This window comes from Rhineura floridana, chromosome 5 (genome assembly GCF_030035675.1).
Source record: "Rhineura floridana isolate rRhiFlo1 chromosome 5, rRhiFlo1.hap2, whole genome shotgun sequence".
NCBI classification, from domain to species: Eukaryota; Metazoa; Chordata; class Lepidosauria; order Squamata; family Rhineuridae; genus Rhineura; species Rhineura floridana.
The window spans coordinates 116,077,514-116,092,153 of NC_084484.1; the positions used below are offsets into that span (position 1 = coordinate 116,077,514).

Sequence of the window (14,640 nt, forward strand, 5' to 3'; positions counted from 1 at the left end):
GATAATGGCCAACCTCCAATTGGGATGCTCATGGGCCAAGGCTTCCCAGTTCTCGATGCTTATGTTACTTTTTTTTAGATTAGCTTTGAGAACATCTTTAAACCTCTTTTGCTGTCCACCGATATTCCGTTTTCCATCCTTAAGTTGGGAGTAAAGTAGCTGCTTTGGATCAGGCATTCGAACAACATGGCCGGTCCAGCGAAGTTGATGTTGGAGGATCATTGTTTCAACACTGGTGGTCTTTGCTTCTTCCAATACACTAACATTAGTCCACCTATCTTCCCAAGTAATTTGCATAATTTTCCGGAGGCAGCGTTGGTGGAATCTTTCAAGAAGTTGGGAGTGGCGTTTATAGATGGTCCATGTTTCACAGGTGTACAGTAAGGTCGGTAGTACAATGGCTTTGTAAATAAGCATTTTGGTCTCCCTGCGAATATCCCGATCCTCGAACACTCTATGCTCCATTCGGGAGAATGCGGCACTCGCAGAGCTCAGACGATGCTGAATTTCAGTGTCAATGTCAGCTTTTACAGAGAGATGGCTGCCAACATAAGAAAAGTGACCAACATTCTCCAGCATCGCACCATTAAGCTGGATTGATGGTGCTACAGAGGGATTGGTTCGCACTTGCTGATGAAGCACTTTGGTTTTTTTGATGTTAAGCGAGAGGCCAAGCTTTTCATATGCTTCTGCAAAGACATTTAGGATAGTTTGAAGATCTTCCTCTGAATGTGCAGAGACTACATTATCATCGGCATATTGAAGTTCTACGACAGAGGTTGTAATTACCTTACTTTTTGCTTTCAGCCTACTGAGATTAAAAAGCTTTCCATCTGTTCGATATGTGATTTCCACGCCAGTGGGAAGTTTCCCCTCAACAAGGTGTAGAATCATGGTGATAAAAATAGCAAATAAGGTCGGAGCAATGACACATCCCTGTTTGACACCTGATCCCAATTTGAATGGATCACTTTGAGAGCCATTGTTATCCAAAATTGTTGCCATCATGTTGTCATGGAGGAGTCGCAAAACATTCACAAATTTATCAGGGCATCCAATTTTCAGAAGGATGGTCCAGAGAGCAGTTTGATTTACAGTATCAAAGGCCTTAGTCAGATCAATAAACGCCATATACAGAGGTCGGTTTTGCTCCCAGCATTTTTCTTGAAGCTGTCATGCAGTGAAGATCATGTCCACTGTCCCCCTGGAAGGGTGGAAACCATTTTGGGATTCAGGGAGGATGTCTTCTGAGATAGGTAGGAGGTGATTTGCGAGGATCCTTGCAAGGATTTTACCTGCAGTAGCAAGAACAGAGATGCCTCAGTAGTTCTCACAATCTGTTCTATCACCCTTCTTGAAAAGAGTGATAATGACGGCGTCCCTAAAGTCTTCCGGGATCTCCTCCCTCATCCAGATTTTTTCGATGAGCTTATGAAGTTGTTGTGTAAGTTCAGGCCCACCTTCTTTACGTCAGCAGGAATCCCATCAGGTCCACTAGCTTTGTTATTTTTCATTTGATTAATGGCTTTACTGACTTCTTCCAAATTAGGGGATACTGCAAGCTCATCTCTAATTTGTTGTTGCGGGATTTGCGAGAAGACCTCATCAGCCACAATAGTGTTACGATTAAGGAGGTTGTAGTAATGCTCTTTCCAGTGCAGTGCAATAGACTCTTTATCCTTTAGAAGTTTGGTACCATCTATTGAACGTAAGGGATTTGTACCATAATTTGTTGGTCCGTAGATGGCCTTTGTGGCATTAAAAAAGCCCCGTGCATCATGAGCATCTGCAAAATGCTGGATTTCTTGAGCTTTCTTTATCCACCAGGCGTTCTTAAGTTCTCTAGTTCTTCTTTGGACCTCAGCCTTTGCACTGGCATAGGTTTTTTTCTTAGCAGCACAGTTAATGTCATTTTGCCATATCTGAAAGGCTTTCCTTTTCTTGTCAATGATATGTTCAATCTCACTATCATTCTCATCAAACCAGTCCTGATGTTTCTTAGTTTGGTATCCAATAGTTTGTTCACATGCTGCAATAATGGAAGTCCTCAGTTTAATCCAGTGTTCCTCAACGTTTTTAGGGAGTTCCGTAGGTAGATGTTTCTTGAAAGTTGTTTGAAAGCAATAATAATAGGATTACTTAATAGGATCTTGAAGGGCATGGATGTTCATTTTACACCTTGGTTTTCTTCCTTGGAGCCTATGTTGAGGAACAATATTAATGGCCATAGTGGATCGAATTAGTCGGTGATCTGTCCAGCAGTCATCAGCACTCATCATGGCCCTGGTGAGGAGTACTGTGATGTCCTTATATGTTAAAAACCGTAAATATGGTAAGTGCGGGTTTATATAGGGATATATGGTAAGTGAATTGAGTAAGGGGGAAGTACATGGACTAGAATGCTGGAGAATGTTGGATGATGAGTGTTTGAATGGCTGAAGGTATAAATGGGAGGTTGGTTGGGGGGGAGTGGAGAGGAGAGTGATTGGAAAGGAGTTGAAGTGGGAGGCAGTTGGGATTGAGTTGACAGAGTTCTGAGGGAGGTTTGGATTCTATTAGGCTGATATTTGGACAGAATATATATAACTGGAACGTAAGAGTGACACTATATGAAACCATACGCTTTTTAAACATTCGTAAAGTAATCTTATTTCCTGGTGTTATCAAATAAATACTTTTATTGGTTTACCAAAAGCCTGATCCTTGGCTGGGGATATACAGACCAGAAGGGAGGGCAGGGTAATTACCAAGGCTGAAGAGAAACTGTATCTAATGGTGGCAGCAGTGAAGGAAGAAATTGTAACATCGTCAAGTATCCAGAGCAACCCAGGATTGTATGCTTTATAGACAAAAAACAGGGGGGTTGTGAACAGCAAGGACACCCAGACACAAAGTACAGTAGGACCCCGCTTTACAGCGCTTCGCTTTACAGTGTTCCGCTAATGCAGCGGTTGTCAATTGCAGAAAGGCCCCGCTCTTACAGCGCTTGTTCCGCTTTTACAGAGTTTTTTTGCAGTCGGGCGCCATTTTGGTCAATGTTAGTCAATGTGTTCCGCTTTACATCGGTTTTCGCTTTACAGCGGGGGTCCGGAACGTAACCCGCTGTATGAGTGGGGCCCTACTGTAACAAGCCATGTAACAAGGGAGACTAAGGTGAAGTCTCTAGCAGTATTGTTTACAGGGAGTGGCTGGTGGTGCTGCCTAGCAGTGAGATCTTGAGAGATATGTGCTAGAGCAGAGTGAGAAAAAATAAAAATGATGATCCTGACTGGTGGTGTCCTGAGGTGGTGTCTAGTGAAAGGTGGTAGCCACAAGCAGGTGGGAACCTGACAGGTGGAGCCAAAGGTGGGATCTCTGGCACGGACAATTAAGTAATCCAGGAGATGCCAGTGATTTGACCAAGGGTGCTTCCATGATGTTTGAAATTTATCTTTCTGGCGAAAGAGTGTGTTTGTGATAACAAGATTATGCTCTGCACATTTAGTCAGAAGTAGAATTCCATTCAGGTTGCTATTGCAACTCCTTCTTTCCCATTGGTTTCTGGCCATAAATCAAAATCACGCCCAACTCTTGCATTGAAATCGCCTCCTTAGGTATCTCTGATAAGATGGTATCCAGCTGGGTATAAAAACTTTCCTTGATGTCTTCATCAGCATCTAATGTTGGTGCATAAGCACTTACAATAGTTGCCTGCTGATTTTTGGCGAGTTTTAATCGGAGACTTGAGAGTCGTTCATTAATGTCAGTAGGAACTTCTGACAAGAGCTTCACAAGATAATTTTTAATAGCAAAACTTACTCCATGTATTTGTCATTCTTGTTCAGACAGTCCTTTCCAGAAGAAGGTGCAACCTCCTTTTTCTTCCTTCAATTGTCCCTCTCCTGCTCTTCGAGTTTCTTGGACTGCTGCTATGTCAATATCAAAATGTCTCAACTCCCTCGCAATGATGGCAGTCCTGCGTTCAAGACGTTACTATCTGTATCGTCCAGCAATGTCCATATATTCCACGTTCCAAAGTTCATTTGTGTTTTGCGACTGCTAAGTGGTGACCCCACTGGACGCGGTAATCCAGTCAGAGAGAGAGATGAGGCAGACTATGTTTAGGGCACCTTTTCTAGCCCCCTCCCCATACACGGTGAGCAGAGTGGATCCTGAATAGGACTGTTCAGTCGTGGATACAGCTGCCAAACAACTCAACTGCCTCGGTCCTTGAGCCAGGACGACTGAGTCTGTATCCACCGCCCATGTGCCAGTCCATGACTAGGGGCTTCCGGATTTCACAGTCCTGCCCCCATTGCCATTCGCTGATCACCATGGGACGTTTGGTTTGGTTTGGTTTGGTTGGAAGACACCTGTGTGTGAATTTGTTTTATGTGGGGAGATCGGTCCACAACGATCAACACACAATCTTGACAGAAAAAGGCTTTGATCCAATGGCATGGATACCATGACGATTGGAAGCCTTCACAGCCGTTGTAACATACACATTGTTATCCTCCGCCTGTTCTGCCATTGAGGACTTTCTTGGATCGTTCTTTGTCTGGTTCCTCTCCCTTGACCTTACCACCATGGGTGACCCTGCTGGGAGTACATGACTCCTGACAGCATCTCTCACAGGGTTCATTGGAACACGCAAGCCCACTCACCACTGCAACGTGACGATCCAGCGAGGGGACTTGCTAAGTTTGGCTTATATTTGGCTTAGCGATACTACATGTGAGAAGGATCTTGGGATTGTTGCTGGTCACAAGCTGAATATGAGCCAAAAGTGTGATGTGGCTGTGAAAAAGGTAAATGCTATTTTAGGCTGCATCAACAGGAGTATAGTTTCCAAATCACATGTAGTATTGATTCCCCTCTATTTGGCACTGGTTAGGCCTCATCTTGAGTACTGCATACAGTTCTGGACACAGTTTAAGAAGAGTGCAGACAATTGGAATGGGTTCAGAGGAGGACAATGAGGATGATCAGGGGACTGGAAACAAAGCCTTATGAGGAGAGACTGAAAGAACTGAGTATGTTTAGCCTTGAGAAGAGAAGACTGAGGGGAGATACGATAGCACTGTTCAAGTACAAGATTGTCACACTGAGGAGAGCCAGGATCTGTTCCTGATCATCCCAGAGTGCAGGACACAGAATAATGGGCTCAAGTTACAGGAAGCCAGATTTCAGCTGAACATAAGGAAAAACTTCCTAACTGTTAGAGCAGTACAACAATGGAACCAATTACCTAGGGAGGTGATGGGCTCTCTAACATAGGAAGCCTTCAAGAGGCAGCTGTTGGGTATGCTTTAATTTGGATTATTTCACTGAGCAGTGGGTTGGACTCAGTGGGCCTTCCAACTCTACGATTCTATGATTCTATGATTCAATTAAAATGTTGAGCTTTCATGAAGCATCATAGATCACCATTATATTGTTGAAACATTATAGGGCTGAATTAGACAAGTAGGAAAGAAAAACTTGTTTGCATTGGCTTAGCATGTGTGTGTGGATATGTGTTAAGAAGAGAGAGCGAGAGCAATGAAATATGTTCTGTATATTACAAAGGGCCACCTCAGTTACACACTTTGGCCTGAAGCCAGTCAGAAATCATTTTTATATTTAACAGACAATAACAAAATTTCTGTATAGTCCACTAGCTTGTGGATTCACAAGTGAGTATATTTTCAATATAGTAATGCCTTTAAACTCAAATACTATGTTTCACTGTACTGAAGTCTAAATACTTTTAGTGGTGAGCCATGCAAAGAACTTTTTTGAGACAATTGAGTGAGAAAGAATCAGCAACACCAACAGCCCCATTGCATACACCCTGTTTTCCCCTAGCTATTCCTAGTAAATAACAGCCCTGTTTTGGTGTTTTGGAGACACTTTGTTCAACTGTTTACTGTAAATTACTAAACTTGTCATTCTTCGTGGTTGGTCCATGAAGCTTATAGAAGTTAAAACTTAGAGTGGGGATCATATATACATATACTTGAACATAAGGCACCATGTAGAACCCATTGGTGAGTGGTAGGCAATAGCTGATTAATTGCATATTGCATACAGAAACAAAGAAGAGCCCTTGAGCAATGTGAAATAGTAGGTGGAACTAAGACACGTGATCCCTTCCCATGAGAACGGAGGTGTTATGAGTACCTCTTTTTTTCCATAGGAACCAAGGACTGGAACGGTCCTTGATCCTCACATGCTATAAAAAAACTTGGGCTTTTTGAATTAGTAATACCAAATTTAAATTTATGATTAGCAATTGAAAACTCTGGATGAATCCTAAGCTACCGTGGCACTAGCCTCTCCTTGCGCTTTTCAGGTTAATGTGAGGATTACTCTTGCTTAGGCCATATGGGCATTGCTTTTGTTATACTGACACAGGCTGAGTAGGTCTTAAGGAAGTAAAGTCTAATAAAATAAAATGGATGCAAATGTCACTAGGATTTGATAGCTATTTACAAAATGCACCGTGCATTATGTTCTCTGGCAAAGAAAGGATAGGAGTGGGAAATAACATACCTAGCCTTTAGTCATTGGCAATCAGTTTAACAAATGACTTTATTTTTATTTACCTGAGGCTTGAATGAATGTGCTGACATAGCATTGGTTTCTTCCAAAAAACTAACTGCATCTTTAATCATTCTGAAGAGAAAAGCCTGTTTTTTCAAAGCAAGGCACAACAATATAATATTTTAACTATTTGTGCTATACAATAATGTGTATTGTTTTCACACACATTCCATAAGAATATAGATTTAAGTAATTATTTGCTGTTTTAAAAAATAGCAGTATGACCCTGAATTAGCTAAGGGATTCAAGTATTACATAGCCTGGCAACTATATTTCAATTAATTACATGGTTATACTCATTCCACAACAAAACACTGTAAACTGTGTCATAATCAAGGCAGGCTTAATCCAAAATTTGGGATTCTTTTGTAGGGAAAATAATTTATTTTTTGGATTAGACATTTTAATTACAGAATTGTTCACATTCAGTGGCAGAAACGGGAAAGGAGCCTGATTTTGCTGATCCATTCAAATGGCTAGTTAATCATAGTGTTTGCTAGTTTAGGGGCCTCACACTTTGTCACTGACTTGCTAGCAGTTATTTAGACTGCGTGTTTGGCATGTGGCCAGTTTCTCCCTGAAGAGGGAAGAAATGAGACATCTGCAGAGAATAAGTGATTTCTAAAACAAGATCAGTTAGCATGTGCTTTCTGCTACATATTAGTTGTGTTGCTTATTAGGGGTCTATAACTATTATGACTATGCAGCCAATTGGTCCAAATCATAAACCAAATTGGGCGATTTGTACTGATTAATGCCAAATACAGATCGGGGTGAGGCAGCTACAAATCACTACTGAGCGGGTTGGGTGGACTCGAATCAATTTGCAGCAATTTATGCCTATCCGGAGCTAAAGACAGTCTCTCTAAAAACAGACTAGCACTGTGATTGGAGAGTGTTGGGCGAGATTCAATGCCTGGATTAGAAGCTATAGCTGCCAATGAGCAAAGTCCAGCTCCCATTTCATGATTATTGGATTTTAGATGGATTTATTTCTTATTGTGAGCTGCCTTGGTTTCCAACCCTACCTCACAGGGTTGCTGGAAAGATCCCATATACACATACTGGAGGTGTAAAAATACATACACCCCATATAATAGTTTATAGTCAAAACTAGTTAGTCATTGCAGAACTTTTTTTAAAAAAAATGTATTAGTTTCCTACCAAATACAAGCAGTGACACTGAAGTAAGCCCTGCCTAATTGCTTACAACAATAACAAAGGATTGGAGGGGGAGAAAAAGTCTTCCAACACTGTGTACACTCAAAAGTCCCATTGATTCACAGCATAATCCTAATCATGTCTTCTCAAAAGTAAGCCCTACTGAATTCAGTGGGGTTTACTCCCAGGTATGTGGGATTAGCATTACAGCTTTACTCCCAGAAAAGTGGGTAATGGATTAAAAATTTATATTGGGACGGTTTTCACAACAGGCTACGAATTAGACAAATAAACTACCCTCTTCCACAGCCCAGGAAAATTTAAACTTGCTTGACTCCTTATAATTAGAAAAGTATAACACATTGTAATGATGTCATATGCTGTTCAAAAATTATTTCATAGATAAAATGTATAATATGCTACTTTTGCAAGTAATTAAAAAACTGCATGTACACTTTTATTATAATCATAATTGAAATTATTTACTGTGTGTGCATGCCTACCAAGATCCAGCTGTGATCTTCAGTTCTACATTTCTTACTATATTATTGTAGAAAGGCAATCTTGCTACTGCTGAAAGTTATACACTCATTCAACTTCTGATGTGCAGACAAGCAGGAAAAGGAAACTGTTTTCAGGATTGCCTGGAGGTCAGCAAATCTCGGCAATCACAACCGTGACTTCACTTATTATCTACAAACCTGAAAGGGTGGGCATTAGAGCAGCCACTACTAACAGAGGTTGCACAGAGGGGCGGCTGACATTTTGGTGTATATCTCTTGAACCAGACCACCTAGACACTTTTTTAAAATGAAAGCTAAGAGTCTGGAGATTGGGGTGACTCACCTGGAGATCCAGAGAGGACCCCCCCAAAACCAGAGTCTCCAGACAAAAACTGGAGACTTGGAAACCCTAGTCTCACTCCTCATATACCCAGCTGATCACTGCGCTCTGCAGGTGAAGGCCTCCTGCAGAGACTATGGGATCAGGAGGTGCACAATATTCTGCACAATATGGGAAGGGATCTTTAGTGCTGTTGCACCTACCCTTTGGAATTCACTCCCCTTTGATATTAGGCGGTGTCTCTGTTGTGCTTTCAGTGCCTACTGAAGGTCTTATCTTCCAACAAGTACAGTCTTTTAAAATACATATATTTTATTTCTTGAAAAAAACAGATTTTAAAGCTGGCTCACACAAAATCCCCTAGAACTAAATGTCTGTAAATTTCCATGGTTAATCACCTCTTTAGGGGCTACTTTGTCTTCAAATTTCATGCATCTATATAAAAAAAAAAGTTATGGCCATTTTGGTTTCCCAATGCAAGTCGATGGGATTTCCAAATATTTGTTTTTTTCTGCATCACAATCCAGAATCAGGATTGTTATGACCAGATCATCCCAGGTCAGGTCTGATCTGAATCCCACAATTGGGCACTGAATCAAATCAGGGGGCTCTGTACAGCCCTAATAACTATTATATTATAAATATTATTAATTTGTACTCTGGAAATATCAGTATTTTTTTTCATTGTTGTAATAATTCTTTTGTGAAAATCAACAAAATAGTGTGTATGGTGGGGCGGGGGAGATGTTGTAGCTGTGCAATTATTTCTTACAATGTAGACTTACGCTAATAGTCATATCTTCCACTGTGTGTTTGGGAAGCTGTACTGCATATTAGCTTGAATTGGAGATCTGTTAATATAAGGGAGAAGGGTGATTTTTGTCAATTCCCCTCTCCATTTGGACCCCCTTCCACTTCCACCCACACACCCTCACACACACACAAACTATATTCCACATCATTTCCAAGAGTCCCCTCAACTTTCAGAAAGGTTTTTTTTGTTCACACGGGGCTGCAAAGGAAAGAGGGAAAACCCTATCCCACAAATGTGAACTCTGTTCCATTCATGGATTTAAAGTTAGAATCCCATTGCATTCACATTATTGTATGTTTTAGACCTATTTTTTCTTTCCTTTTTTTTTTTGGACCTATTTCTGAACACTCTATACCTGCATGCCTGTTTCCATTCTTACAATGAATGACCATCTTCTTTGTTCTCAGGAGACACACTCTATATTTTCCTAAGAGTAGGCAGAGGACAGGAAGTGTATTTTGTCACACAGCTGGTCCCTTCAAACTCCATAATAAATTTGGCACCAGTGTGTAGTAAGAACTGTTACAATTATGGAACTCATGTGCATACAAACATAACAATTCATATATTCTATGCATGTTGAATGCAAATTCCAAGAGGAAAATTTAATATTTAATTGCTGCGTATCTCTGTTTCTTTTCATTTGAAAGTAATTTCCTTGTCTTCATAAATGAATTCATGGACAAACTTTTCACCAAATCTTCACATATATTTGGTAGGGCTGTAAGTGATCTGATAAAAACGCTTTAGGGCCAGAACAACACTTGACAATTTCTGTTGTAAGATACAGTTAGTGTGTAAGAGAATTTCAGTCATTTGTTCCTTGGAGTTTAAAAACTTTCATCATCTTTGTCTTTCAGCATCCAGCTTGCTGTTTGGTATAATCAATTGTGTTTTTTGAGCAGGAAATCGTAATGAAGTTGTCATCACAGAAAACAACAATAGCATAACAGAGCAAATAACGGATGTTGTCAAGCAACCTGCCTTTATAGCTGGAATTGGTGGTGCATGCTGGGTAATACTCATGGGTTTCAGCATTTGGTTGTACTGGCGCAGAAAGAAGAGGAAGGGCCTCAGCAACTATGCAGGTAAGAACAGGAATGGTTTTCTAAATAAAGGTTCAGATGAAAACATTACTAGTTTTTGAAATGAAGAGTGGAACAGGTGGTTGCTGTATGTTTGCTGAGTATGCTGCAAAAGAACAGGAGTATGAAGAGCTTTGAGTGCATTGCTTTGTACCACATTTCATCATTGCTGCAAGAAAATTATTTACTTTTCACATAATGAGTACATCTGATATAAGGCACTCAAGAATTTTAGAAGCACTTTCTCATTCAGGTTCTGGTGTAGAAGGAAATGTATATATTTCCAATATTCCAGAGTAAAAGCCAATTATATTGCAAAGCTTGCAAAAATAAAAAATCAAAAGCCAGTTATATGCTTACAAAAATGAACAAGTAACTATTCAACTAAAATGCCACCTACCTAGGTAAAGTTACTTAGGAGAAAGTCCTGTTTGAAGCATTAATTCTTTCCATTGGCTTTAGTCAGACGGTTGTGACTAATTGTAACTAGATGAGAATCAATGTGTTTTAGTTCTTTGAAGTAAATATAATTAATTAATTGCCTGTTCCAGCCTTAGATGATGAATAGATAAAAAGGAATGTAGAAAGTGTCGATCCTGTGCACCACATTGTCCCAATGTTATATCTACTAAGCGGAGGAGTTCACCTAAGTGGATGGTAGTTATTCCTTTATTTAAAACAGGGATAGCTAATGTGGTACCCTCCAGAGATGGACTACAACTCCCATAAACACAAGCCAGCATAGCTAAGGGTTAGGATTGATGAGAGTTGTAGTCCAAAACACCTGGAGGGCACCACATTGGTTACTCCAGATTTAGACTATCAGTCACTGTGTTAGATCACACTGAGCACAATCCAAAGTTCTGTTTGTGAATAATCTTTCCTGTTCTCTTGTATTAAATACAACACAACCTCTAAGTCCTTTAATTTTCACTGTGTTCATTAGTTTGGAACAGATGAAGTTCTGTATCCATGTTATGAAAGTGATGCCACCCTGGGCTCCTACTGGGAGGAAGGGAGGGATATAAATCTAATAATTATTATATTTTGATTTTAGACTGTACAGTTTTGTGTACAGTTTTGTGTTATTTTTATTGTATTTTTAATGTTCACCGCCCAGAGAGCTGTTGCTAGTCGGGCGGTATATAAGCTTAATTAAATAATAAATAAATAAATAAATAATAATAATAAATAATTGTAGAAGGCTGTTGAGAATAGGTGCTTCAGAAATGTGTATCATATTCAGTGACTTTTTGCAATATGGTCTTGTGCTTAAACACTAACCATAGTTTACAGCTGAGTTGAAACCAACATGAAAGCAAATGTTTGTTTGTTTTTTAAACAACCTTCTTACCCATAGCCTCTGGAATATATTGTGGCATGAAGTAAAACTGCTAGGAGCCATGCATCCCGTGGCAGTTGAATGAGAAAATTCTATTTAATTATCTGTGCATTTCTGTAGAATTCAGCCATCAGTTCTGATATCATATTCTTTATGAGAAAGAAAATATCTCTAATGATTTATGCAGTCTTGGCAGTTCAAGCAGATTTTCTTCTAGCTGTTTACTACAAAAATCTAACTCTAGAATCCTCTTGATTTCTTATTAATTATATACAGTGCCTGGATGACCACGGTAGTGAAGCTATATTTTTCATGGGCTATGCTGTGTGCACATTTTTCCTTTCCTTTTAATTAATGTATTAATTTTAATTTATATATATATGATGGTAGCTTCTACTTTCTCTGATCTTTTTAAACAAATCACCAAACCGTGTTCAGCCATTAGATATATCGAGATAATGGACACTAAAAGCTGCAGTTTTTTGTCACCTCCTTATGTTAGGCAACTATTATTAAGACATTAGAGAGTTAGTAGATTTAGTCCTTTATGTTATACTTTCATATACATCAGATGTGCTAAATACATAACATGCCTACTCTTTAACTGCTGATGAAATGCTCCATATGTTTGTTTGGCCTTGTGTTATGTATAACAGCATGTTTCTGTGAATAGTCTTGTATCATCTAACTATGTCTGATTTTACCATATATATAAACATTATGCAATAGAAATTTCTCTTGAAATGTATAGAAAATTTGGTTTCTAGCTGACAACCGTATGCCATTTGTCAGCACTAAACTGTGAAAAATCTATGTTTTAAGGCTCATTGCCCCCAAATACTTATGTATATGGTATTGCCATTCATGATATTTTAAGTGACCTCTCAATGTGTGGCTGACTGTTGCATTGTGACACAGAGTTGTACATTAATTTTCATATGTTGCATTTGCTAATAAAAGCTCATAAGTGGTTACATTTCAAAGTTGGTCATAGCATCTATGAGACAGATTGCATGTCCAAGTTGCCAGTTACTATTTAATATAATTGTCAAAATTGCCATTCACCTCTTTTCAGTCCTTTATTTCTCATGGGCTGCTGGCTGGCTAGTGCTTAAAGTGGAATTGCTATAACCTGCACAAGATTTTAAGCTACATACATAAGTCAGTTCTGAGGACACTCATGCCCTTTAATTGGTGCACTTCTTAATGGGGTTTATAACTCACAATGTATTTACTTTTCTTTCTTGCAGTTCAGTCCTTCACCTTCACCCCTGCAGGTACTGTCCATTAGTCTGTCTCTTACCCCAGTAACATATAAGTGCGGCATATAGTGGCTGAACCCCTTCTAATTATTCAGATTATACAGAGACTTAACACTCAAATGCAAGAAGCAGCACTCGGCTGCTTTCACACATGGGGCTGATTTAACAGATTAAAAAGGTAGCACTTCTGTTCCAGTTTCTAAAATTCCTTTCACACTGCAGTATCTGTTGCATTAAGGAACAGCAGTTTTTTCAGTCAATATACTGCCATTTTGCACAACTGTCTTTCACACTGCTTGTTTTCGTCCCTAACCCATTATACACATGCACACTGTTCCCCCTCTATGTAGGAGGTCTAAGATCTCATCCCATCACCATGCAAGCCCTCTCCCTTTAGGATCTGACTTTTTAAATTATTTTAGTTGTATTGATACAAGGGTATGTGTGGGAAATGCTGCTGCTGTCTGTGCCAATGCTGGAATACTGGTACAGTTTTGTACCCAGCCTGGTATTGGATTATATCTGGTATCGTTTATCATGGAAATTAGCTCTAAACTTGCACTATATTCTACTAGAATTCCGGAGCTAGCTTGTATGTCGTGTGAAAGATCAAATATAATGCACAAACTACCAGGTAAGAAATTGTAAGAATAACGGAATAAAGTACAGTGTGAAAGCAGCCAGGGTCTGCTCATCAGTTACACTAATGAGATATTGACTGTACCAGTGATTCCAGCAGAAGGCTACAGTGTAATATACCTTTCCTTGTGCATAGTGCCCACTCATCCAGCTCTTCCACCTTATTCTGTTTTGAAAAGTAATTTGTAGAGCGTGGGTTGAAATAATATATCTATCCACAGGAAGCCCTTAATCACAAAGGACCAAATTTTATGCTTAATGATCTGTATGCTTAATTTGCAAATTTTTGAAGACCTATACTGATGGTCAGAGAAGTGGAACTTATCATAGCTTCTTTGTAGACTCTTTCTGAACTTACACATATGCCAGACATGGTCAGAAAGAAACCCATGCACATAAATTAATACCACAGGCTATTATTCATGTATGCAACCCTTTATAATGCAACATACTCTCACATATCTCTGCTGCTTTCATGTAAATCAAACATATTTGCAAAGCCAGATCTCAAAATGACTTTATCAGTATCATTTCCATAGCAGACCTAACATAAAGCAGACTATTATAGTTAGTGTGACTGAAGTGATGTGACAAATAAATGAACTGTGGCTGAAATGGTAGGTTGCAAACAGCCTATCCAACATATGTGGACAAGGAAAGCAATAGGTACAGTTAACAGTCACTATATTAAGATAAATACTTATCATTTAGTTTCCACACAGTTTGTCTCTTCCTATTCCACATCAGTTTAGGCAAAATCTTCCAAGTGGACATTTCTTATCCATTTTGATAAGGATGTTGGAGAACAAATAATCATTTGGCATCCAGTTTGCCCAGGCTAATGACGGAAATTCTGTGTGCAGTGGCAAGACTCCCAAGATATATTTTTGTTCTGCCAATACTCATTGTGCTGGAATATGATTACTT

At 39.4% G+C, this 14,640-nt stretch overlaps 1 protein-coding gene across 13 annotated transcripts in view; it reads left to right on the top strand.

Annotated features, from left to right (window-relative positions):
- Positions 1-14,640, top strand: part of ROBO2 (roundabout guidance receptor 2) — an 863,595-nt gene that overhangs the window by 733,158 nt on the left and 115,797 nt on the right. For all 13 annotated transcript variants that reach the window (XM_061627931.1, XM_061627933.1, XM_061627938.1 and 10 more), the window contains one exon: positions 10,291-10,473. In XM_061627931.1, coding sequence (XP_061483915.1) covers positions 10,291-10,473 — 183 coding nt within the window. The remainder of the gene's footprint in view (positions 1-10,290; positions 10,474-14,640) is intronic.